This window comes from Mobula birostris, chromosome 16 (genome assembly GCF_030028105.1).
Source record: "Mobula birostris isolate sMobBir1 chromosome 16, sMobBir1.hap1, whole genome shotgun sequence".
In the NCBI taxonomy this organism is placed as follows: domain Eukaryota; kingdom Metazoa; phylum Chordata; class Chondrichthyes; order Myliobatiformes; family Myliobatidae; genus Mobula; species Mobula birostris.
In genome coordinates, this window is record NC_092385.1 from 7,028,165 (window position 1) to 7,054,565 (window position 26,401).

The 26,401-nt window shown below is 46.0% G+C and overlaps 1 protein-coding gene across 6 annotated transcripts in view; it reads left to right on the forward strand.

Annotated features, from left to right (window-relative positions):
• Positions 1 to 26,401, forward strand: part of LOC140210964 (plexin-A1-like) — a 464,700-nt gene that overhangs the window by 424,934 nt on the left and 13,365 nt on the right. For all 6 annotated transcript variants that reach the window (XM_072280256.1, XM_072280258.1, XM_072280257.1 and 3 more), the window contains 5 exons: positions 6,066 to 6,212; positions 18,027 to 18,186; positions 19,819 to 19,922; positions 22,150 to 22,246; positions 23,791 to 23,981. In XM_072280256.1, the coding sequence (XP_072136357.1) occupies positions 6,066 to 6,212; positions 18,027 to 18,186; positions 19,819 to 19,922; positions 22,150 to 22,246; positions 23,791 to 23,981 (699 nt within the window). The remainder of the gene's footprint in view (positions 1 to 6,065; positions 6,213 to 18,026; positions 18,187 to 19,818; positions 19,923 to 22,149; positions 22,247 to 23,790; positions 23,982 to 26,401) is intronic.

Consider the following 26,401-nt stretch of genomic DNA (forward strand, 5'->3'; position numbering starts at 1 on the left):
CACTCACAAGGCACAATGATCAGGGATATACAAAACTATTTACACTTTCAAATTAAAATGCGGCTACTATCATGAACAAAGCTTGACTCCTGGAAGCCCTCTGTTTTCAGAAACCCCTTCGCTGTGCCCATCGGGACAGCAGACTCCCTCTCCAAGGACGTCCGGGCACAAACGTTACCCCGGAGAGGAGGCAAGCAGCCAGCTCGCGTAGAACCCTTGACCACCTGCCGGCTGGACCCGTGAATGGCCATCTTGGCCAAGCCAAGGAGCGAGCCCGCCAGTAGTTTCCCGCAGCGACTCGCCTTCCACCCCCACCCCTGTACCCCTGCAGAACCTCTCATGTGCGTTGGTCGTTACACAAATGACACATTTCACTGTATGTTTCAATGTACATGTGATAAATAAACTCAAATCTTAATTTGTCCATACAATCATTGAACATTACAGCACAGCAACAGTCCCTTCGGCCCATTTCGTCCGTGCTAAACTATTATTCTGCCTAGTCCTATCAATCTGTCCCTGGACCACAGCCCACCATACCCCTCTCATCCACGTACCTATCCAAATTTCTCTTAAATATTGAAATCGAAATTGGTTGTGTTCTTGCACACCTTGGTTGTATTCAGAGAACAAATATTGCTATATAAATGAGGAAGCATTGTCAATATAGTTATAAGTCAAAATGAAGAGTTATTAAAGGAAATCTGTTGGCTTGCCAAAGTTTTTTTATTGAAGCTTTTGTCTAACGAGTTATTTTAATTTAAAGCTGGTGGATATTGTTGCTTGCACTTGCAGTAAAAATGTACTGGAACAGGGAGGCCTAGTTTGTGCATAGTAAATACTAGGCCTCATCCTCGCTTCCCAAACCGCCAGCTGCAAATGGGCGTGGGCCTCGTCCAGCTCAGTCAGTCTTTTCCTTGGCAGTTTTCCTGTGATCACGAGGGGCCATCTCCTTCCTTGTCATTCCCAAGGCTACCTCTCATCCATCCAGCAACCCCTCTGAACTTTAAAACCCGAAACTATTCCTCAGTTTGTTGGTGTACACTGCTCCTGGCCAGGCACGTTTCTCTCCTATTCTTAATTATTTTCTCTAGTGAATAACATTTTTTTTTAAATAGCAGGAGTTCATGGAATGTAATCCTGTTTCTTATTATACAGTGTTGAAGGAGAACATTTGGTCCTTCGAGTCTATGCCAGCTGTCAGGAGTAATCCCATAAATCCCACTTATACAGTGTGGTCACAGGCTCTTCAGCCTGACTGGTCCATGCTGTTGACGTGGATGGCCAGAGGCTTTTTCCCAGGGAGGAATTAGCTCACACCAGAGGGCATAACTTTAAGGTGATTGGAGAAAAGTATAGGGGCAGATGTTAGAGGTAAATATTTTACACAGAGAGTGGAGGGTGAATGTGGTACTCTGCCAGGGGTGGTGGCAGAGTCAGATTCATCAGGGACGTTTAAGAGATGGAAGAGAGTTAGATTGATTTTAATGTAGGTTAAGAAGTCGGCACAGCACCGTTGGCCAAAGAACCACTGTTCTGTTTTGTTCTATGTTCTATGTTCTATTTGGTACGGCTCATCGAAACATAGAAACATAGAAAACCTACAGCACATTACAGACCCTTCAGCCCACAATGTTGTGCCGACCGTGTAACCTACTCTAGAAGCTGCCTAGAATTTCCTACCGCATAGGCCTCTATTTTTCTAAGCTCCATATACCTATCCAAGTCTTTTAAAAGACCCTATTGTATCCGCCTCTACCACCTTCGCTAGCAATGCATTCCACACACCCTCCACTTACTGTGTGAAAAACTTACCTCTGACATCCTCCTTGCTCCTACTTCCAAGCACCTTAAAACTACGCCCCCTCGTGTTAGTCATTTCAGCCCTGGGAAAAAGCCTCTGGCTATCCACTCGATCAATGCCCCTCATCATCTTGTACACCTCTATCAGGTCACCTCTCATCCTCTGTTGCTCCAAGGAGAAAAGGTCAAGTTATAGAACCATAGAACCATAGAACATTACAACACAGAAACAGGCCTTTTGGCCCTTCTTGGCTGTGCCGAACCATTTTTCTGCCTCGTCCCACTGACCTGCACCTGGACCATATCCCTCCATACATCTCTCATCCACGTATCTGTCCAAGTTTTTCTTAAATGTTAAAAGTGAGCTGCATTTACCAAGTTCACTCAACCTATTCTCATAAGGCATGCTCTCCAATCCAGGCAACATCCTTGTTAATCTCCTCTGCACTCTCTCTATAACATCCAAATCCTTTCTGTAGTGAGGTGACCAGAGCTGAACACAGTACTCCAAGTGGGGTCTAACTAAGGTCTTGTATAGCTGTAACTCTGTAAAGACTCTGGCAAACTTCCACAGATGTACAGTGGCGAGTATTCTGTGGAGGTTCCAAGAGGCAACAAAGGGTTGTAGCCTCAGCCACCTTCATCATGGTCACAGCTCTCACCACAATCGAGGACATCTTGTCAAGGCAGTGCCCCAAGAAGGCAGCAGCCATCATTGAGAACTGTCTCCATCCAGTACACGCCTTCTTCTCATCACTACCACTAGGGAGGAGGTACAGGAGCCTGAAGATGCACACCGAATGTTTCACAAACAGCTTTTTCCCCAGCACCATCAGATTTCTGAATCCATAAACACTACTTTGTGATTCTCCTTTCACACTACATGGTTATCTTTTGTTTTAAGACCATAAGAGAGAGCAGAAGTAGACCATTCGCCCCATCGAGTCTGCTCCGCCATTCAATCATGGGCTGAGCCAATTCTTTCAGTCATCCCCATTCCCCTGTCTTCACCTCATACCCCTTGATGCCCTGGCTAATCAAGAACCTATCTATCTTTGCCTTAACTACACCCAATGACTTGGCCTCCACAACCGCTCGTGGCTACAAATTCCACGGATTTACCACCCTCTGACTAAAGTAATTTCTCAGCATCTCAGTTCTAAAAGGACGTCCTTCAATCCTGAAGTCGTGCCCTCTTGTCCTAGGATCCCCTACCATGGGAAATAACTTTGCCATATCTAATCTGTTCAGGCCTTTTAACATTCGGAATGTTTCTATAACTTTCGTTCCTGGAATCATTCTCGTGAATCTTCTCTGAACCCTCTCCAATGTCAGTATATCCTTTCTAAAATAAGGAGCCCAAAATTGCACACAATACTTCATGTGTTGTCTCATGAGTGCCTTACAGAGCCTCAACATTGCATCCCTGTTCTTATATTCTAAACTTCTAGAAATGAATGTCAACATTGCATTCGCCTTCTTCACCACCGACTCAACCTGGAGGTTAACCTTTAGGGTACCTTGCACAAGGACTCCCAAGTCCCTTTGCATCTCTGCATTTTGAATTCTCTTCCCATCTAAATAATAGTCTGCCCATTTATTTCTTCCACCGAAGTGCATGACCATACACTTTCCAACATTGTATTTCATTTGCCACTTCTTTGCCCATTCCCTAAAGTATCTAAGTCTCTCTGCAGGCTCTCTGTTTCCTCAACACTACCCGCTCCTCCACCTATCTTTGTATCATCGGCAAATTTAGCCGCAGATCCATTAATCCCATAGTCCTAATCATTGACATACATTGTGAAAAGCAGCGGTCCCAACACCGACCCCTGTGCAATTCCATTGGTAACCGGCAGCCAGCTAGAATAGGATCCCTTTATTCCCACTCTGTTTTCTGCCAATCAGCCAATGCTCCACCCATGCTAGTAACTTCCCTGTAATTCCAATGGCTCTTATCTTGCTAAGCAGCCTCATGTGCGGCACCTTGTCAAAGGCCTTCTGAAAATCCAAGTGCACCACGTCTACAGCATCTCCTTTGTCTACCCTGCTTGTAATTTCCTCAAAGAATTGCAGTAGGTTTGTCAGGCAGGATTTTCCTTTCAGGAAACCATGCTGGCTTTGGCCTATCTTGTCATGTGCCTCCAGGTACTCCGTAATCTCATCCCTAACAATCGATTCCAACAACTTCCCAACCACTGATGTCAGGCTAACAGGTCTATAGTTTCCTTTCTGCTGTCTCCCTCTCTTCTTAAATAGTGGAGTAACATTTGCAATACTGCAGTCATCGGTACAATGCCAGAATCTATTGATTCTTGAAAGCTCATTGTTAATGCCTCCGCAATCTCTCCAGCTACTTCCTTCAGAACCCGAGGGTGCATTCTATCAGGTCCAGGAGATTTATCCACCCTCAGACCATTAAGCTTCCTGAGCACCTTCTCAGTCGTAATTTTCACTGCACAAACTGCACTTCCCTGACACTCTTGAATGTCCAGTATACTGCAGACATCTTCCACTATGAAGATTGATGCAAAATACGCATTCAGTTCCTCTGCCATCTCTGCATCTCTCATTACAATATCTCCAGCGTCATTTTGTATTGGTCCTACATCTCCCCTCAACTCTCTTTTACCCTTTATATACTTAAAAAAGCTTTTAGTATCTTCTTTAGTATTAGTCGCCAGCTTCCTCTCATAATTCATCTTTTCCTTCCTAATGATCTCCTTAGTTTCCTTCTGCAAGTTTTTAAAAGCTCCCCAATCCCCTATCTTCCCACTAGCTCTGGCTTCCATGTATGCCCTCTCTTCTGCTTTTACTTTGGCTCTGACTTCACTTGCCAGCCACGGTAGTGTCCTTCTTCCCTTTGAAAATTTCTTCTTATTTGGAACATATCTGTCTTGCACTTCCCTCATTTTTCGCAGAAACTCCAGCCATTGCTGCTCTGCTGTCCTTCCTGAAAACGTCCCTTTTCAGTCAACTTCGGCCAGCTCCCCCACATTCCATTGTAATTTCCTTTATTCCACTAAAATACCGACACATTGGATTTTATTATTTTTCCTCGCAAATTTCAATGTGAACTCGATCATATTGTGATCACTGTTCCCTAAGGGTTCCTTAGCCTTAAGCTCTCTTATCACCTCTGGATCATTGCACAACACCCAATCCAGCACAGCCGATTCCCTAGTGGGCTTGATAACAAGCTGTTCTAAAAAGCCATTCCTTAGGACATTCTACAAATTCTCTCTCTTGAGGTCTAGTACCGACCTGGTTTTCCCAATCCACTTTCATGTTAAAATCCTCAACAATTATCATGACATTGCCCCTTTGACATACCTTTTCTATCTCCTGCTGGAATTTGTAATCCACATCCCGGCTGCTGTTTGGAGGGCTGTATGCACCTGTCATTAGGGTCCTTTTACCTTTGCCATTTCGTAACTCAACCCATAGAGACTCTACACCTTCCAATCATATGTCATGTCTTTCTAATGATTTAATATTATTTCTTATGCACAGAGCCACACCACCCCCTCTGCCTCCTAACCTATCTTTCTGATAAACCGTATACCCTTGGACGTTCAGCTCCAATTTTGTAATTTTTTTGTCTGTATGGCAGAAAGCTACAAATTTCTCAATACATGTCAGTGACGATCAAACTGATTCTGATTCTGACAGCAACGGGAGAATGACTAGATTTTTGGATTCAGTGCAAATTAGGAGCAGGAGAAGGCCGTGCAGCCTGCCGCGCCATTCAAAGTCAGGGCTGAACTGACTTCAGCGGCAACCCTGCATCCCCAGTAACCTGTGTGCAGGAGCAGGCCCTTCGGCCGGCAATATTTTCTACTTAATGTATTTATGTAGAGATACAGTGCCCTTCCAGCCCAACCCACCAACCCACCTTCTTAACCCCAGCCTAATCACAGGTCAACTTACAATGACCGATTAACCTACTAACTGCTACATCTTTGGACTGTGGGAGGAAACCCACGCGGTCACAAGGAGAACGTGCAAACTCCTCACAGACGGTGCCGGAGTTGAACTCCAAACTGGGGAACACCCCGATGTGTCAGAGCGTCGTGCTATTTGCGATGCGCCTTTTGTTGCGCTGAAATCAGCGTGGGAGATACTAGGGCGACTGTTCTTTAACTGCTGAAGCTTGTCTGTCTTTCAAAGCGTACGGAAGAGTGGGGATCACAGCTGTGTGTGTGAGTGCAAGCGTAGGTGTGTGGTGTGATAGTGAAGGTGATTCTGGTTCTCTGTTCCAGGAGTGTGCAGGGGAGCCGCTCTTCATGCTGTACTGCGCCATCAAACAGCAGATGGAGAAAGGACCGATCGACGCCATCACCGGCGAAGCTCGCTACTCGCTGAGCGAGGACAAGCTCATCCGGCAGCAGATCGACTACAAGACAGTGGTGAGCACCGAGGAACACACGCACGCATGGCCGGCCGGTGGTCCTCTGGCAGGGGGGCAAGTGAGCTCGCATCCACCCGCACGAGGAGCCGTGCTCATTCTAAACCTTGGCGAGGGTTTTAGCTTGTGTGTGCAAAGCTCCCACCTACAACAAGAGAGGATTCAGATTCAAATATTTATCGCACCCACAAGTGAACATACAGTAAGATGGGTCGTTTGCATTAACAGCCAACACAACCTAAGGCTGAGCTGGGGGCAGCCCACAAGTGTCGCCGCACATTCCAGCGCCGACATAGCATGATTCTGATTCTGATATGGATCCTGGGGATGCGCTGGGGCACGTCATCAGTGATGTAACCTGGGGTCATGGGGTGTTTCGGGTCTTTCAACATCATGCACCCTCACCCAGGCGACCCCGCCGGGGTTGCTCAGACCCCAGCTTGTGTCCCAGCAGCATTGTTCACAGTGACACTTGCTGGCTGCCTCCAGCTCATCCTTGAACTGTGCTGGTTGTTGACGCAGATGACACATTTCACTGTATGTTTTGATGGACATGTGACAAATGAAGCTAATCATAAAAGATACCTCACATAGCAGCAGTTCTCTATGCTCCAGAGAATGCAGGCGCCATCAAGCACTTCTCCTTTTGGACAGCTCTGTCATCCTACTGATCACAAAGACTTTTCTTGCGTGATGCAGTTGTACCCCTGCATCCAATCCAGACAAGAATTATCTCCAACAACAGGGAGGCTCACTGTCAATCCTTGGCATTCACTGGCTTTACCACTGCCGGATGCCCCAGTGAGATTTAAATTCATTTAGACCATAAGGCCATAAGATATAGGAGCAGGATTAGGCCATTTGGCCCATTGAGTCTGCCCTGCTATCTCATAATGGCTGATCCATTTCTCTCTCAGCCCCAATCTCCTGCCTTCTCCCCGTATCCCTTCATGCCCTGACCAATCAAAAATCTGCCTTAAATATACCCAGTGAACCGCCTGTGTCAATGAAATCCACAGATTCACCATTTTCTGGCTAAAGAAATTCCTCCTTGTCCCCATTCTAAAAGGATGTCCCTCTGTTCTGAGGCAGTGTCCTCCGGTCTTCGACTGTCCCCCCATAGGAAGCATCCTCCCCACATCTTCTCCATCAGTATTCGATAGGTTTCAATGAGGTCACCCCTCATTTTTCTGAAATCCAGTGGATACCAGCCCAGAGCCATCAGACGCTCTTCATATGACAAGCCAGTCAATCCCAGAATTATTTTTGTGAAACTCTCTTGAACCCTCTCCAATGTCAACACATCCTTTCTTGAATAAGCTGCTCACGTTTTCTCCACTATCAGTGTTGACATTCCGATTCAGATTTGTTTATTGATCGCGTGTCCGTGGAAACAGAGTGTGGGGTCTTTGACCTTGCTGGGGTCTTTACTGAGGCAGCGGCAAGTGTAGACAGGACCCATAGAGTGGGGCAGTTTCCACGGGGTACAGAGCAGTGCCCACAACTCTCTGCAGTTTCTTGAGGTCGCATGTGGAGTGGTTGCCATACCACACTGTGGTATACCCAGAAAGGATACTCTCTATGGTGCTTTGTCAAAAACTGGTAAAGGACACTGGCTGTTCCGTCGTTCCTCCTGGGAGCCAGGATGGGATATTGTTCTGGAAAGCTGCCTGAAAGGCCAAGCCCATCACATCAAGTGATGTATTGCAAGAATGAAAGGGATAACATATGAGGAGTGTTTGATGGCTCTGGGACTTTACTCGCTGGAGCTTAGAAGAATGGGGGGGGGATCCTCATTGAAACCTACTGAATGGTGAAAGGCCTAGATAGAGTGGGCGTGGAAAAGATGTCCTTTAGGACAGAGATGAGGAGGAATTTCTTTAGCCAGACGGAGATGAATCTGTGGAATTTATTGCTGTAGACAGCCATGGTGGCCAAGTCATTGGGTATATTTAAAGCAGGGTATGATAGGTTCGTGATTAGTCAGGGCGTCAAAGGTTACAGGGAGAAGGCGCAAGAGTGGGGTTGAGATGGAGAATAAATCAGCCATGATGGAATGGTGAAGCAGATCGATGGGCCGAATGGACTAATTGTGCTACAATGCTTTATGGTCTTATTAAGTCGTTTGCTGTTACCTATTTTGCCTATATGAACTAGAAGAAAAACTTTGGATTTGTCAAATGTGACTTTTCTTTCATGAATCTTTGATCACTTGGCTCAAACCTATTATTGTTCTTGAAACACTGTTACCATCTCCTGAATAGATCCCAGCATTTTCTCTACCACCGATCTCAGATGAACTGCCGATTTATTTTCTGCCTCCCCCCTTGCATACTACAGTTAGATCTCTGGATTTTCAGCATCTGCACAATCTCTTCCATTTACAGTTAGATCTGCTACATTCCACTCTATGGGAATAGTTCTGGAATCGTTGGGAGTTCTGGAGATTTAGAACCAGTGCCACCAATATTGTTGTAGCCACCCCCTTCAAACAGGTCATCAGATCCTGGTGTTCTATCACCTTTTAATCCCATTAATTTCCTTTTATTAATGCTTTACTGAAGCAACAAACGAGGTGCTGGAGGAACTCAGCAGGTCAGGCAGCATCTGTGGAGGGAAATGAACAGTTGACATTTTTGGACTGATGAAGGGTCTCGACCTGAAATAATGATTATTCCCTTCCACAGCTGCTGCCTGGCCAACTGAGTTCTTACAGATTATCATCTGCAGTGTTTCACATCTGTAATGTTATGATAATTTCTCTGAGTTCCTCAAGCACCCCAGGCCCACAGTTCTTCACTCTTTCTCGGAGACTTTCAATGCCTTCTTCCATGGACAGTAGTATTTTTGAATTTCTCTCATGTTTCCTTACTCCCAGACTGAATTTTTCCTGCCTTAGTTTGTAGGTGACCTACATGATACATATAGAACATAGAACAATACCGGATGTCTACTTTCTCTCTGCTTCTCCTACTTCTAGAACGTAGAACGTTACAGCACCGTACAGACCTTTTGGCCCTCATTGTTATGCTGACTTTATAACTAACTCCAGCAGACAGAGGCAGGGGCAGCTGTCAATCCCAGGGGATCGTGGGTTTGGGCCTCTAGTGTATTGTAGTGCCCTCTCCAGGGCGCAAGCCTGGACGGGAAGATTTGAAGAACTGGCTGTTGCCCATGCCGCGGGTTCCCCCTCTCCACGTCACTGATGTAGTCCAAGGGAAGGGCAAGGGCCGATACAGCTTGGCACCAGTGTCGTCGCAGAGGTTGCCAGAGTGAAGCTGTAAACAACATCAAACTGCCTTAGGGACCACAGCTCCGGATTTCTTCCTCAGGGTTTACTCCCGAAGCCTTTCTTATGGGTGGGTGTGGCCACAAGGCAGCGGAGGTTTAAAATCAGAGTTTTCCTTCTCCTAGGCGGGCTGCTGTCCAAGGCTGACGAGCCCAACCTGCCCGAAGCAACTAGTTTTGAGGCGCCAGTGGTCCGCCTTTGCCCCTTCTCTTGTCAGTAGAAACAGTTCCATCGGGCCTGGTAGCTAAGCCCATGTGAAGGCCGGGAGTTGGACTTGGTTGTCAGAGGCTGTAGAGATGCACACCATTTGGAGCACTTTATAGGTAGTGGGAGCTTATCCCCAATACCACCCCAGCCGGCTATGACAACCTTAGGAACCTCACTAACTCTAAGATCAATCTCTTCTTTCCTTCCTATTATCCATATAACTATCTAAGAGTTTCTTACATGTTCCTAAAGGATCTGCCTCTACCAGCACCCCTGGCAGGGTGTTCCACACACCCACCACTCTCTGTGTGGAAAGCTGACCTCTGGCATGCCCCTATACTTCCCTCCTACCCCCTTAAAATTATGTTCCCTCATATTAGCCATTTCCATCCTGGGAAGGGTTCTCTGCCTCTCCACTCAATCTAAGCCTCTTATGATATTGTACACTGATAGATTGTGGGTTATGATCAAAGAAGAAAAATGGCTGGGGTCACTTAGTACTGTAGTGCAAGGGTGTTTATTAAATGCGCCACAAATCAAACAGACGAATTAGCGAAAATAGCTGAAAGAGAACTGCCAATATTTACGAAAAGGTGTCTAACTGAAAACATAATAAATAGCTCCATACTGTTTTGTCCAGTGTGAACTCGTTGCAGCTCACTTTCTCTGTCCCTCTGCTAATGGGGGTACGAGCTCCATTTATTAACCATTAGGTCGCACCACCTTTAATCACCCACAAAGTTAACTTAAGACTACACATGAATCAGGATATGATGCACCCCACAATGTCGTTACATGTGTATTACAAAATAAGCATGCTATCTACCTTAAGTACAGTATCAAACAATATATACACATTGACATGTCCCCATTACTAAAGATATGTGTGGCGGGATTGGCACCGTAAAGACAACCCGTTATGCGAATACACCAGGGAAGTGATGGAAGTGTACACACTAAGCGCAACGACAGCAGAATGTGTGTGTGTGTGTATAAATACACATGTGTGAGTGTAAGGAGTGCACTTACTGAGTGCTCTCTCTCACACACACCTCTGTAAAGTCACCTCTCATCCTCCTTCACTCCAAAGAGAAACGGCCAAGCTCGCTCAGGTGGTGGGAGCAGATACAATGCTTAAGAGCTGTTTGGACAGGCACATGAACAGACAGGGAATGGAAGCACCCGACCAAATTATGCTACATCCATACTAATTTTGTTAATCTTTTATACACCTCTCTGGAGCTTTTACTGATCTTGGATGTTTCTTGCAGACTACTCTCAATTTCTACTTTTCCTTCTGAATATCTTGTTGCTTCTTTGCCAAATACCATAATTTTCCCAGTCCTCTGACTCGCTGCATTTTTGGCGATATTCTAACCCCATTGCTTCGATCTAATTCTCTCCGTAACTCCCTTTGATAGCAACAGCTGTGCCACTTTTCCTGAGTACATTTTTCTTTTGCCTTAAAGGAATAATTTACTTGTAAATCATGTATTAATTCTTTCTTCACCAAGTTGCCATTCGCATTGTGACAGATGTCGAGTTTGTAACTGCTCAGTTACTTGGTAAATATTTAATTTGGATTCCATGCTCAAACCTTTAAACAGTGCAATGATATCAGCAAAAGGTGTGATTAGCGCTCTTGTCGCTGGAAGATTTGTTTTGTGCTTTGCGATGGTTGCTTAAAATGTATTTCTCTCTCAAGTGTTTTTGATGTGTTCCCAGGCTCCCTGACTGTCTCCCCCCCCCCCCCACTCCCACCTCCTCCTCTTTCTCACTTTGAAGAGTGTGGAGTGAACACCTCGTCTTGGTCTCCCTGAACAGTGCTATCACAGCCTCACCGTGTGGCCACCCTGCACTGGTGTGGAGCATTTCACCTCAGACATCGCCGCTTCTTGCAATGAAATATCGAACTAAACTTGAGGCTGTGCCACGTAAGCGACTGAAGCATCTTTTACGTCCTGCAGAGATCCCAAAGCCATTTTGAAATGCAGGAACTGCGGCTGCCAACGGGTACATGAGGCAGTGCCTCAAGAAGGTGGCATCTATCACAGAGGACCCCCCCCACTGTCCAGGACATGCCCTCTCCTCATTACCACCATGACAGAGGAGGCACAGGAGTCTGAAAACACACACTCAATGATTTAGGAACAGCTTCCTCCCCGCCATCGCCAGATCTCTGAGCAGTTCTGGAGCCTGTGAACACCACCTCGCTCTTCCTCTTTTACACTTCAACTATTTTTGTTATTTGTGGTAATTATTACGTCTTTGCACTGTACTGGTGCCACAAAGAACGACAAATATGTGCCGGTGATAATAAAGCAGGAGAAGAACAGGAGGATAACACACACAAAATGCTGGAGGAGCTCAGCAGATTAGGTATCTATGGAAAAAAATAAATCGCATCGAAACCCTTCATCAGGACTGGAAATGAAGGAGGAAGAAGCCATAGTAGGATTCAGGCTCCCCTTCTCTTATCCTCATCTGTCCATCACCTCCCTCTGGTGCCCCACCTCCTTCCTTTTCTCCCGTGGTCCACTCTCCTCCCCGGTTAGATTCTTTACATTTTCTAGCTATCACCTCTCAGCTTCTCACTTCTACTTACCCCTCTCTCACCCATCCTTCTTACCTGGTCTCTCCCATCACCTGCCATGCAGTAATTCTCCCCATTCTCCCATCTTCCTGTTCTGGCTCCTTCCCTTTCTGTTCTAGTCCCGATGAAAGGTATGATCTGGAAACGTCAGCTGTTTAGTTCCATAGATGCTGCCTGACCTGCTGAGTTCCTCCTGCATTTTGTGTGTCTTACTCTTGATTTCCAACACCTGCACAATCTCATCTGTGTGCAACCCCTTTTTACCGGCATCTCTAGAGGTGCAGCTTGCTAGTCTCTCGCTAACAGCCACTGGACTCAGCAGTGAGAAAACCACCTTTCTCAAACTCCATACCTCTAGGGTCAGTATGACTTGGGTCCCACCAAAACAGGGAAGTTGGGATGTTTCAACCACCCAAACCCTGATCTGTGTGAACACTGTGTAAACATTGCCCCCATGCCAGCAAGAAATAACAGCTTGTACACTGCATACAATTATAAAGAAAGTGTATTTACAAATATCAGCTTTATTGAACAGTTAATAGGAACAAGAAAAGAAAAAAAAATAAAAAGGGCCCATTACAGGTAATGCAATCCAAAGGGGCACATAAGTTGGAGCTCATCTTGAAGTTGTCTGTAAGTACACACCACCTTCCAAATGTTGCTGGAAATCCATCTCGAACTGACGGGCGATCCCTCGGGAGCATCGGCCCTTCCTCCTTGAAGCCATTCATCTGCACAAAGCAACCTTGTGCAACAGGGACGGCATCCTTGGCCATTTTCCCTCCTGTCTTCTCCCAGCTCCCGCCAAAAAGGACCTCGACGCACGCCGATGTCCGTCACGAAAACCTCTCTAGAACCTTCTCCCAATTCCACCATCCTGATTGGCAGACACAACATTCCCAGGCTGAATAACATAGCCCCTTATCTTGAGCTCAAACCCAAACAGGCTGAAAGCAGAACAGACTGCTCTTACAGAACTGCTAAAATGAAATATCTACAACACAGCAGTAAAAATCTTAAGTAGGGTGTTACATGTTAATGATTTGTTGAACCAGTGAACAAGTAACAAGCAGATTCCACTTTTACAGCCTCCCTAAGTCAATGTTGGAAAATACTCAAAAATCACTTGATACAGTAACCATACCTCCACTGTATTGATCTGCGTGAACAGGATGCAAGATAAGCTTTTCATTTGTATCTTGAGACATGTGATAATAATAATAATAATTAACCAATGCAAAGTCCTAGAGTAGCATTAAACTCAAATGCCGGATGCACAGTATATACATAAGGGTGACAGGTGAAATATCAAAGAGTAATAAGACCACAAGATATAGGAGCAGAATTAGGCCATTTAGCCCATCGAGTCTGCTCCGCCGTTCTCTACTGGCTGACCCATTTTCCCTCTCAGCCCCAGTCTCTTGCCTTCTCCCCGTATCCCTTCATACCCTGACCAATCAAGAATCTATCAAACTCTGCCTCAAAGACTTGGCCTCCACAGCTGCCTGTGGCAAAGAATTCCACAGACTCACCACCCTCTGGTTAAAGATCTGAGGGAGAAATTCTCCACTCAGAGGGTGGCGAGAGTGTGGAATGAGCTGTCAGTGGAAGTGGAGGATGTGGGTTCGATTGTAACAAGAGAATTTCAGATAGGTACATGGATGGGAGGGACAAAAACATATAATGTTGATAATCAGAATCAGGTTTAATATCACTGGTGTATGTTGTCTTTGTGGCAGCAGTACATTGCAATACATAATAGAAGAAAAAACACTATGAATTACAGTAAGTATATATATTAAACGGTTAAATTAAATAAACAGTGCAAAAAATTGAAATAAAATAGTGGTGGGGTACTGTTCATGGGTTCAATGTCCATTCAGAAATTGGATGGCAGAGGGGAAGAGGCTGTTCCTGAATCACTTAAGTGTGTGCCTTCAAGCTCCTGTACCTCCTTCCTGATGGTAACAATGAGAATAAGGCATGACCTGGGTGATGGAGCTCCTTGACGTTGGACGCTGCCTTTTTGAGGCATCACTCCTTGAAGGTGTCCTAGATACTATGGAGGCTAATGTCCATGATGGAGCCCACTACGTTTACAACTTTCTGCAGATTATTTTGATCCACAGCCCCCCACCCCCATACCAGACAGTGATGCAGCCAGTTAGAATGCTCTCCATGGTGCATCTGTAGAAATTTGCATGTGCTTTTGGTGACGTGCCAAATCTTCTCAGACTCCTAATGAAGTATAGCCACTGTCGTGCCTTCTTTGTAGCCGCATCGATATGGTTCAAGCTGATGGTCATGGATATTCCTACCCTAGTATAAATGCTATGAAAATCAAGTTCTTTCAACAGCAGTACAGTGCATTACAAGCATGACAAACAAGTTAACATGAACTTAAATTAACGTAAATTATGCATTACTTGAAGGACAAAATGAAACAAAGATAGATGTAACAACATTGGTGCATGTTGAAAATAGTGCAAGGTGAAATTCGGGTTTTTTTACAAACAGGAGAAAGTCTGCAGATGATTGAAATCCAAAGCAACTCCCACAAACTGCTGGAGGAACTCAGCAGGTCAGGCAGCATCTATGGAAAAGAGTAGACAATTGATGTTTCAGGCCGAGGCCCTTCTTCAGGACCAGATGAATGGTCTCGGCCTGAAACATCAACGGTTTACTCTTTCCATAGATGCTGCCTGACCTGCTGAGTTCCTCCAGCATTTTGTCTGTGTTGTTCAGGATTTTTTTTCAGGTTGGTTCAAGAATCTGATGGCAGTGGGGAAGAATCTTGAGGGTCTTCAGGCTCCTGTACTTCCTACCTGATGGCCGCATTGAGGCCAAGGGCATGGTGTGGGTCCTTGGTGGTAGATATTACCCTTCTGAGACATCACATCTTGTAGACATCCTCAGTGGTGGGGAAAGAACAGTTACTGAAACTGGAGAGGAAAAGCAAACTAATTTTGTCATCTGTAGGAATGGACACCAGCAAATCATTACAGCACAGGCAAACCCTTCCGTCCATCTAGCCCATGCTAACCTGGGTTTCTTCCTGCTCCAATCTACTTGCATCTCAACCAGAGATTCTTAACAGGATGTCCCTAGATTCTGAGGGGTCCGTGGATAGGTTCCAGGGCATCCGAAAACTTAGATGGGAAAAAATATATATCTTTATTTTCACTAACCTCGAACTGAAGTTTAGAATTTTCTTCGATTTTGAATGTATGCCACAAATCACAGTAGTAATAGCAATCCCTGTGACTTTGTCACCATTAAAAGTTACAGATACTTTCATATCATGTTACAGTAGTTACAAGCCGGCTAAACCAGGTGAGGGTAGCCGATGGATCTCAAACCCTCTGTGCGATAGGGAGTTGTCTATCCCAGCATGTGAAGACAGACTCCGGCGGATTGAGTGGACGAGACCAATGGAAGGTCAAACGGTCAAGAAGGCGGTCTCTGCAAGCGTCTTGGAATGTGTAGAGCAGGACGAGACACAGAAGATGTCCTGGTCATCCACTATGCCTAGTCCCATCTCCAGCTATCTTGACTCTTGTCTTGCCACTGGATCCAGATGGGAATTGGGAAGAGAGAGTGAGGCTGACGCTGTGCAATTCTCCCTCACTTAAATGCAAATCAAGCGCTAGTCTCGACACCATCATAATGGTGTCGAAGTCCTCATCGACGTCAACGATGGACGAACAACAACAACAGTAGTTAAAATATCTCGAAGTATTGTTTACAGGATGCTCTTCACGACTTCAATATTACGGTAGTTATTAGATCCGCCGCTAGATCAAAGGTGATCGCAGTCTTCCTGTCAACAGATGCTCGTGCGACATAGCTGGCCAACAATCAAGCACCCTTGCGATTGGGTCCAACATGACGTGTGTGTTGCTTTGTCAAAGACCAGCACACAGTTTAATGTTCTTATTCAAACTAAGCAACAGCTTTCACACTGATACGTCTTTAAAGAATAAAATTTAATTTTAACTTGCCTGTATTTTAAATGTATAGTCTTGTTATTTAATGTGTTAATAAAGAAGCACATATATTGGTATATTGTAAATCTGATATTTTAAAATATTTTGATAACTAATTCAATGTAATTGGTTTATTTTTTTAATCTTATATATTTAAATATATTATTCTGGGAAGGGGTCCATGGCATGAAAAAGGTTAAAAGCCCCTGACCTAAGCCCTTCAGTCGGGCTCCCATCCATGGCCTATCTGCAATTCTTTTAAATGTTGCAATTGAACCTACATCCACCTCTTCTGCTGGCAGCTCATTCCACACGCTCACCACCCTCTGAGGGGAGAAGTTCCCCTTCATGTTCCCATTACATATTTCACCTTTCACCCTTAACGTATGTATATACATCAGAGATTTGAATTTAATTACACTATAGGAGTTTGTATTGGTTTATAATTATTATTATTGTTACCACATGTACCAAATAAAGTGAAAAGCTTGCACACTGTTCATACAGATCAAATTATTACACAGTGTATTGAGGAAGAACAAGGTAAAATAGTAACAAGGCAGAATAAAGTGTAAAAGATACAGAGAAAGTTCAACATGAGGAATTCCGCAGATGCTGGAATTTCAAGCAACACACACCAAAGTTACTGGTGAATGCAGCAGCCCGGGCAGCATCTTTAGGAAGGGGTACAGTCAACGTTTCGGGCCGAGACCCTTCGTCAGGACTAACTGAAGGAAGAGCTAGTAAGAGATTTGAAAGTGGGAGGGAGGGGGGGAGATCCAAAATGATAGGAGAAGACAGGAGGTGGAGGGATAGAGCCAAGAGCTGGACAGGTGATTGGCAAAAGGGATATGAGGATCATGGGACAAGAGGCCCAGGGAGAAGGAAAAGGGGGAGGGGGGGAACCTAGATGGGCAAGGGGTATAGTGAGAGGGACAGAGGGCGAAAAAGGAGAGAAAGAGAAAGAATGTGTGTATATAAATAAATAACGGATGGGGTACGAGGGGGAGGTGGGGCATTAGCGGAAGTTAGAGAAGTCATTGTTCATGCCATCAGGTTGGAGGCTACCCAGACGGAATATAAGGTGTTGTTCCTCCAACCTGAGTGTGGCTTCATCTTTACAGTAGAGGAGGCCGTGGATAGACGTATCAGAAAGGGAATGGGATGTGGAATTAAAATGTGTGGCCACTGGGAGATCCTGCTTTCTCTGGCGGACAAATTGCAAGATCATAACGAGGTGGATATTGAGGCCAAGAGCCCATCTTATTGTACAAAAAGTCCATTCAAGAGTCCAGTAACAGTGGGATAGAAACTTTCCTTCAGCCTGGTGGTACGTGCTTGCAGTCTTTTGCATCTTCTGCCTGAGGAGAGGGAGAGAAGAGAGAATGCCCAGGATCAGTGGGGTTCTTGATTATGCTGGCAACAAGAAGCTCAGAAATAAAGATGTGCTGGACCATGTCCACAACTTTCTGCAGTTTCTTGCAATCGCTGGCAGAGCAGTTGCCATGCCAAGCCGTGATGCATCCACAATGTCTATGCTGTATCGTTAAAATTGATCAGGATCAAGAAGGATGTGCCAGTTTTCTTTCTCATTACAAATTTCGGGGGGTCTGTTATACGGGTGTTAATAACCTGAGGGCAGCCTATGCTGGCATTTTGTGGTGTATACACAGGGTGAGACTCCGAGTTCTCAGTCTGCATGCGTGACAATGCACTAACCTCCTCTCCTCTCTCTGACAGACCCTGAACTGTGTGAACCCAGACAACGAGAACGCCCCTGAGATCCCCGTCAAGGTGCTGAACTGTGACACGGTCACGCAGGTGAAGGACAAGTTATTGGACGCCTGCTACAAGGGTGTCCCGTACTCTCAGCGACCCAAGGCAGCGGACATGGACCTCGGTAGGGTTCCAGTTTTGTAACTGGTCCAGCTTATCGATGCATCAGTTGTTGGAAATGAACATCACTGACAATCACTGAAGAAGGGTCTCCACCCAAAATGTCGACTCTCTATTCCTCTCCATAGTTGCTGCCTGATCTGCTGAGCTCCTCCAGCATTTTGTGTGTTACTCTGCATTTTCAGCATCTGCTGAATTTCACTGACAATGCTGGTACCTATTGTCATAGAGTCATGGAGTCATCCAGATGGCAACAGGCCTTTCAGCCCAACTAGTCTATGCTGACCGTGTCATTTGACACATCAGTTGAAACTGTTAGTGGCATGGTAGTGTGGTGCTTAGCAGAACACTTTACAGAACAAGTGACTGGGTTCAATTCCTGGAGTTTGTACATTTTCCCCGTGACCGTGTGGGTTTCCTCCGGGTGCTCCGGTTTCCTCCCACAGTCCAAAGACCTAAGGGGTGGCAGGTTAACTGGCCTTTGTCAATTGTCCCGTGGTCAGGCTAGAGTTAAGTCGGGAGATTGCCGGGCAGCACGGCTCAATGGGCCGGAAGGGCCAATTCTGCGCTGCATAAGAATAAAAAAAATTAAATGCCAGCTCAAAACCTATGTATTTAAACTTGCTTTTAACTAACTTCTTTTTGTTTTTTTATTTTCATGTTTGCATTTATCCCATGGTAAAGCAGTTTGAACTACATCACCTATGAAAAGTGCTCTATAAATATGTATATAGGCATCCGTTAGTCTTGTGAGACCACTGATTTGCACCTTGGAAGGTTTCCAGGGCGCAGGCCTGGGCAAGGTTGTATGGAAGACCGGCAGTTGCCTACACTGCAAGTCTCTCCTCTCCACACCACCTTTGTTTCCAAGGGGAGGGCATTAGGACCCATACAGCTTGGCACCAATGTCATCGCAGAGCAATGTATGGTTAAGTGCCTTGCTAAAGGACACAACACGCTGCCTGAGCCAAGGCTCGAACTAGCGACCTTCAGATCACTAGACCAATGCCTTGACCATTTGATCGCACACTAACTCTATAAGTAGTTATTATTAATATATTACTATTATTAGTCTCCTACTTTCCCTAATCGCTCTAAAGTTTAGAGTCTAAACCATTGCTATCCATGTGCCTATTCAAGTACCTCTTCAATGTTTTTAATGTACCACTCGTTCCATGTACTGATCACCCCCGGATGAAAAATGTTGCCCGCGCAGGTGCACCCTGCCCCTACTGGGAGGAGGTGTCTCTGTACATTACAGGCAGCACAGTAGCGTAGTGGTTAGCGTAACCCTTTACAGCACCAGCAACCCAGGTTTCCAAAGCTGTACAGGTCAGTGGTCACGTGGGTGTAATTGGGTGCCACGGGATCGTTGGGCCAGAAGGGTTTGTTGCCGTGCCGTGTCTCTAAATAAGAAATAAAGTTAATTTTCCCAGTGAGATTTAGGTGTGAAGCCCCTGCAGTCAAATGGCTGACCCCCCGTCTCTCCCACATTGTTGAGAGTGTCACCTTGGACAGGGCCTTAAGGGGGCAGCATACTCCTCACTCTGACTCCAAGGAGGCTCCCCTTGAAACTCCTGATATGCTTCAATCACATTTTCTCTCCTCTCTCCAACACTCCCCCCCCCCCCCCCAGAATGGCGGCAGGGAAGGATAGCACGGATAATTCTCCAGGACGAAGACGTGACAACAAAGATCGATAATGACTGGAAGCGTCTCAACACTCTAGCGCACTACCAGGTATGGTGCTGAGGAGATGGACCCTGGTCCATCCCTAGCCGTGTGTCAGCTGAGCCCCTTGACCGTGACTCAGGGAGTGTAGCGCCTGCATCACGTAAGGGGGGAGGGGCAGTGCGGCAGCGTAGTGGTTAGCGCATCGCTTTACAGTGCCGGCAATCACTGATCAGGGTTCAGTTCCCGCTGCTGTCAGTGAGACGATTGTACGTTCTTCCCGTGACCGCGTGGGATTCCTCTGGGCACTCCCGATTTCCTCCCACATCCCAAAGACATACCAGTTCAGGTTAGTAAGTTGTGGCCATGCCGGGAGCGTGGTGGCACTTGGGGCTGCCGCCAGCACATCCTCAAATTGTGTTGGTCATTGACTGTACACGTGACAACTAAAGCTAATCCTTATTTCTAATTATGAGCAGCGAGGACTCACTCCAAATTTAACGGGGTATTTTAAGTGTCTGTAGTTTGGTTGGACTATGACTGGTAAAGTGAGGAGAAGCAGTTGGTCTCGACCCAACAAACATCTTCCATGGCTTGAAGATATTCAACAGTCTTTCTTCCACCTCTCATCTGGAGTGGAGAATTGGAATTGGCTTATTATTGTCACATGTACTGAGAGTCAGTGAAAAGCTTGTCTTGCATACTGTTCATACAGATCAGATCATTACACAGTGTAAAACAGTAGCAGAATGCAGAATGCAGGTCAGGCAAGATGCAGTGCAGGTAGACGGAAAGATGCAAAGTCATGAAGGTAGATTGTGAGGTCATGATGGCCTCCATTGGTTAAGGTTGACAAAGATGTTGCCCATGCGTCAGGCTCCCCATGCAGCTGATGAATCCAAAGGAACACCAGGGACCAATATAGTTTGGCACCTGTGATGTCGCAGGATTTGCAAGCAGCGTTGAACTCAAAATAAGACTTTTTTAGGGACTCCAGCTCCGTATTCTTCCTCGGGATTTACCCTGAAAGCTTCTCCCATGAGTGGGTATAGCCACGAGGCAGAAGAGGTTTGAGATCAGAGTTTTCCTTCATGTCGATGAGCCACCAACCACGGCTGATGAGCCCCATCTGCCCAGAGACTGGTTTTAAGGTTCCAGTAACCCACCTTTGCCCTTTCTCCCATCAGTGGCTAAGCCACACCTGAAGGCCAGGAGCTGGGCTTCGTTGTCAGAGAGACACGCCGTTGGGAGTATTTAATAGGCAGTGGGAACTTATCCCCTCTACTCCCCTACCCCACCCCCCAGGCTGCTATGACAAAGTTAAGGAACCAATGTGAGGTCAGGAGTCCATCTTACTCTGCTAGGGAACCACTCAACTGTCTTACAACTGTGGGTTAAAAGCTGTCCTTGAGCTGGTGGTTCGTGCTTATGGGCTTTTGTGACTTCTGCCCGATGGGAGGGGGTAGAAGAGAGAATGTCCGGGTGGCGGGCTGCTTTACTGAGGCAGTGAGAAGTATAGACAGAAACTATGGAGCAGGGGCTGGATCCAGTGATGCTTTGCGCTGTGTCCACAACTCTACCAGTCACGGGCACAGCAGTTGCCGTACCAAGCTTTTATGCATCCAGGTAGGATTCACTCTAAAGTGCATCAATTAAACACGGTAATTCCTGCAGTTCTCAAGCCCCTAAGAGAAAGAACACTGTGATTGGGACAGTACCTCTCCAAGGTCAATACTTCTGTACCACCAACGTGGGACTGGGGAGTGAACAGAGCTTAGTATTGGATTCTCGACCATCATAGGGATGGCTGAAATGAATGCTTGTGGTGCGGTTATTTGTGGTAAGGGGCACATAACTATCAATTTCTCCTTCTGGTAAACAATGTTTGCCCCTCCCCCCCCCCCCCCCATTTCCCACTCTGACCATTTACGTCTTCTCACCTGCCTGTTACTTCCCACTGGGTCCCCTCCTCCTACTTCTCCTATGGTCCACTCTCCTCACATATCAGATTCTTTCTTCACCAACTCTTGACCTTTCCCACTCACCTGGCTTCACCGTTTACCTTCCAGCTAGCCTCCTTCCCCTCCCCCCACACCACCTTTCTATTCTGGCATCTTCCCCCCTTCTATCTCAGTTTTGGCTCAAAGTGTCAACTATATATTCATTTCCATAGATGCCGCCTAACCTTCTGAGTTTCACCAGCGTTTTGTGTAACTATCTTTCCATAACCCTCATCCCAGACCCTACTGCCCAGCGTCCATTCTGATTGCCTTTTCCATGGATTCTCACCCCTCAGGTCACAGATGGATCGTTGATAGCACTTGTACCGAAACAGACCTCAGCATATAATATATCCAATTCTTCCACCTTCACCAAGTCTCTCAGTCGCTATGGTAAGTCCAGTCTCTCTGACTGCACTTTATCTCTTCTGAATGCAGCTTTCTGGGGAATAGGAGATCCCTTGGAGTTATTCAGTCCAGGAAAACAATGGGTTAATGCCTTCAACTTTGATGTTTGTTTTGTTGGGTTTGGAGTCAACTCCATCGTGTTGTTGGGTCTGGGGACAACTCCATTGTGTTGTTGGGTCTAGGGACAACTCCATTGTGTTGTTGGGTCTGGGGGCAACTCCATCGTGTTATTGGGTCTGGAGTCAACCTTTATGTTGTTTTCTGAAGTCACACTTGGAGCAGGTATAACTGGCAGTTTTCATTCTCTCAGGAACATTAGTAAATTAAATGGGTTTTGGTGACAAATTTACTTAATCATTGAAATCAAAGCCTAATATGCCAGAGACACTTAGTGGCTCAGACAGCATTGGTGGGAGGTGAGAGGGTTAGAATTTCAGTTTTGAGACCCTTTGTCTAAACTAGGAATGAGAGAAGAAACACATTTGTTTTCAGTGGCAGGGAAGGTCGAGGAGGTAAATGAAGAATAAAGGGAATACATCTGGTAGGGTGAGACCAAATGGCTTAATGGATGCATTTACACAGATATTTACATGTTGTGAATCAGAATGAGATTTATTATCATTACTGAGCAAAAGCTGGGAATGGCGAGGGGGGAGTGCGGCCAGAGGGGTGTGGGACACGTGGCAGAGGAGTGCCAGGGGTGGGGGTTGGTACGGGTACAGACACTTCCAGCCCTGAGACACCAGATAGGGTCATTTGATTCCAAACAGTCAAATTTACTGAAGTGTCTCTCTGGTGCTTCCCGCTCCCTCCCCTCTCCCTTCCCCTTTTCCCAAACATGATTCTCCTCTCCCTGGCCCCTTCCCACTCTCAGTCCACAATAGACACCCAGATCAGAATCAGGATTATCATCACTCACATATGTCATGGAATTTGTTTTTGTGGAACCAGTACAGTGCAATACATAAAATTACTACAGTATTGTGCAAAAGTCTTAGGCACCCCAGCTATACAGATGTGCCTAAGACTTCTGCAGAGTAGTGTATATGCCAGAAAGTTAATTGTTTTGCAGCAGCAGTACAGTGCAAAGACATAACTTTGCTATAAATTATAAAATGAATAGTCACTAAAAGAGGAATAACAAGGTTCATGGGTTCATGGATCATTACTTCCTCCCGATGGCAGCAATGAGAAGAGGGCATGTCCTGGGTGATGGGGGTCTCTAATGATGGGTGCTGACTTTTTGAGTCATTGCCGTTTGAAGATGGCCTCAATGCTGGGGAGGCAGGTACCCACGATGGAGCTGGCTACATTTGCAACCTTTTGCAGCTTTTTCCGATCCTCTGCAGCGGCCCCTCCCTATCAGATGGTGATGTGACCAGTTTTAGAATACTCTCCACGGTGTGTACATCTGTAGAAATTTGCAAGAGCCTTTGGTGATATAGCAAGCCCACGCTCTCCGTACAGTTACCGACTTCCTGCTTGGCCCTGCCGTGTTACTGAACATATGTCTGCCCCGCCTCTTGCAGAGAGCATGCTGAGAACTGCGAGCAGTCCCGACAGCCTCCGCTCTCGGACGCCGATGATCACGCCTGACCTGGAGAGCGGTACCAAGCTCTGGCATCTGGTCAAGAACCATGACCATATGGATCAGAGGGAAGGAGACCGCGGCAGCAAGATGGTGTCCGAGATCTACCTTACCCGCCTGCTCGCTACCAAGGTAGGTCATGTTGAACTGGTCCAGATTCGGTGGTTTCACGTCCTTAATGGGGGTGGATCTGAGATGTGGGCACAGTGTAAATGTGCCACGTGGTGTGAAATGGTGCTGCATGAAATGGGTAGTGTTGCTCCTTTAATCGGGGGGGTGTGTGCGAGTGTGTGTGTGTGTGTGTGTGTGTGTGTATTGCAAATGTGTGCACTTGTGTATGTTTCTGCATGCAGATAATTGCATGTGTGCGTATGCATGCAAGAGGGTGCGCATGTGTGTGTGTGTATATATATGTGTGTGTGTGAGTATGGGTTTCTGTGTGTGTGTGCACGCGTGGGCGTGTGTATGAGTTTCTGTGTGCGCGCATGCGTGTGTGTGTACCAGATACCAGAAAAGAACAGATAACAACTTACTTTCAGGAAATAATCTGTGATGTTAACTTGTATTTTGAGTACAAATGAATGAAACTCCGAAAAAAAAACACGCAAGTCCATAGTAGTGCAAGAAGTGGTGCAGAACTGTGAGTGTTGGGGAGGGTTGTGCCCCTGACGGACCGGACTATGCCCACTATTCTCTACAGCCTCTTGTGTACCTGTGCATTGGGACTGCTGTACCAGTCCTGACGGCTTCATTTTGGCTGTGTACGTGAGGGACCTGCAAGCATTAGATTCAGATTTAGATTTGTTATTTTATTTATGACATGTACAGTACATCAAAATAGAGTTAAATGTGGCATTTGCATTAACAACCAGCACAATCTGAGGATGGGTGCTGGGGACAGCCCACAAGTGTGGCCACACATTCTGGTGCCAACACAGCATGCCCACAGTACTCAGCAGAACAACACAAGCAGTCAACGCACAACACTACATCCTTCTCACATCAGTTCCGAGGCTTTTCGCGCTCGGCTTCACGATTCTCTGCCGGCCAACCTGGCCTTCGGTCCTGTCCTGATGACCTGTGAAGGATTCTACTCTCACTTGGAGCGACTGGCTGGCCCCCAGCTGGGTGATTGTCACTGAATCTGGCTCCTGCAAGGTGTTACCGACTCGCTGGGGGCAATCCCAGGACATTCTCTGGTTCAGGGCTTCCCAACCTGAGGCCCATGGGTCCCTCGCTGAATGGTAGGGGTCCAAGGCGTAAAATGTTTGGGAACCCCTGCTGCAGTTGGTAACAGAGAGGGAGAGAATTATTTCTGTAGAGAGAGTGGAGAAGCTGGAGAAGAGGTTAGATTCAAAGCACTGGAGCAGCACATTGGACCGAGGCATAGAGCCGCTCTTTACACCGGAGGGCTGCCAGTTCAATCCCAGCCTGGTACTATCTGATGAATTTACATATTAACCCTACGACTGGGTAGATTTCACTCCGGGTGCTCCAATTTCATCCCACATCCCAAAGGCTTGCTGGTTTGTAGGTTAATTGGTCCATAGTATGTGGGGAAGTCAATCGGTTCCTGATCAGTCAGTGTACCAAAGGATATGGTAAGAAGGCAGGTGTATGCAGTTGAGTGGGATCTGGAATGATGGAATAGACTCGATGGGCTGAATGGCCTAATTCATCTCCTATGTCTTATGGTCTTAATAAGAATGTGTGGAATAGTAAGAATGCGATTACTGTAGGGTTAGAGTACAATGGGTGGCTGTTGACTGGAATAGACTTGATGGGCCAAAGGGCTTGTTTCAAAATCAGAATTAGGTTTAATATCACCGGCATATGTCGTGAAATTTGTTGTCTTTGTGGCAGTGTACAATGCAATACATGATAATAAAGAAAAAATCCTGTGAATTACAGTAAATATATACACACACACACACACACACACACACACACACAAATACAGTGCCTATCAAAAGTATTCACCACCCCCTGGAAATATTCATGATTTATTGTTTTACGACATTGAATCTCAGTGGATTTAACTTGGCTTTTTTATCACTGATCAACAGAAAGATACTCTTTCGTGTCAAAGTGAAACAGATCTCTACAAAGTGATAAAGTGATCTAAGTTTATTTCAAATATAAAACACAAAATAATGTTTGCATAAGTATTCACTCTCTTCAAGTCAGTATTTAGTAGATACACATTTGGCAGCAATTACAGCCTTGAGTCTGTGTGGATTGGTCTCTGTCAGCTTTGCACATCTGGACACTGCAATTTTTCCCCATTCTTCTTAACAAAACTGCTCAAGCTCTGTCAGATTGCATGGAGATCGTGAGTGAAAAGCCCTTTCAAGTCCAGCCACAAATTCTCAATTGGATTGAGGTATGGACTCTGACTTGGCCACTCCGGGACATTAATTTTGTTGTTTTTAAGCTGTTCCTGTGTAGCTTTGGCTTTATGCTTAGGTTTATTGTCTTGCTGGAAAACAAATCTTCTCCCAAGTTGCAGTTCTCTTGCAGACTGCATCAGGTTTTCCTCCAGGATTTCCCTG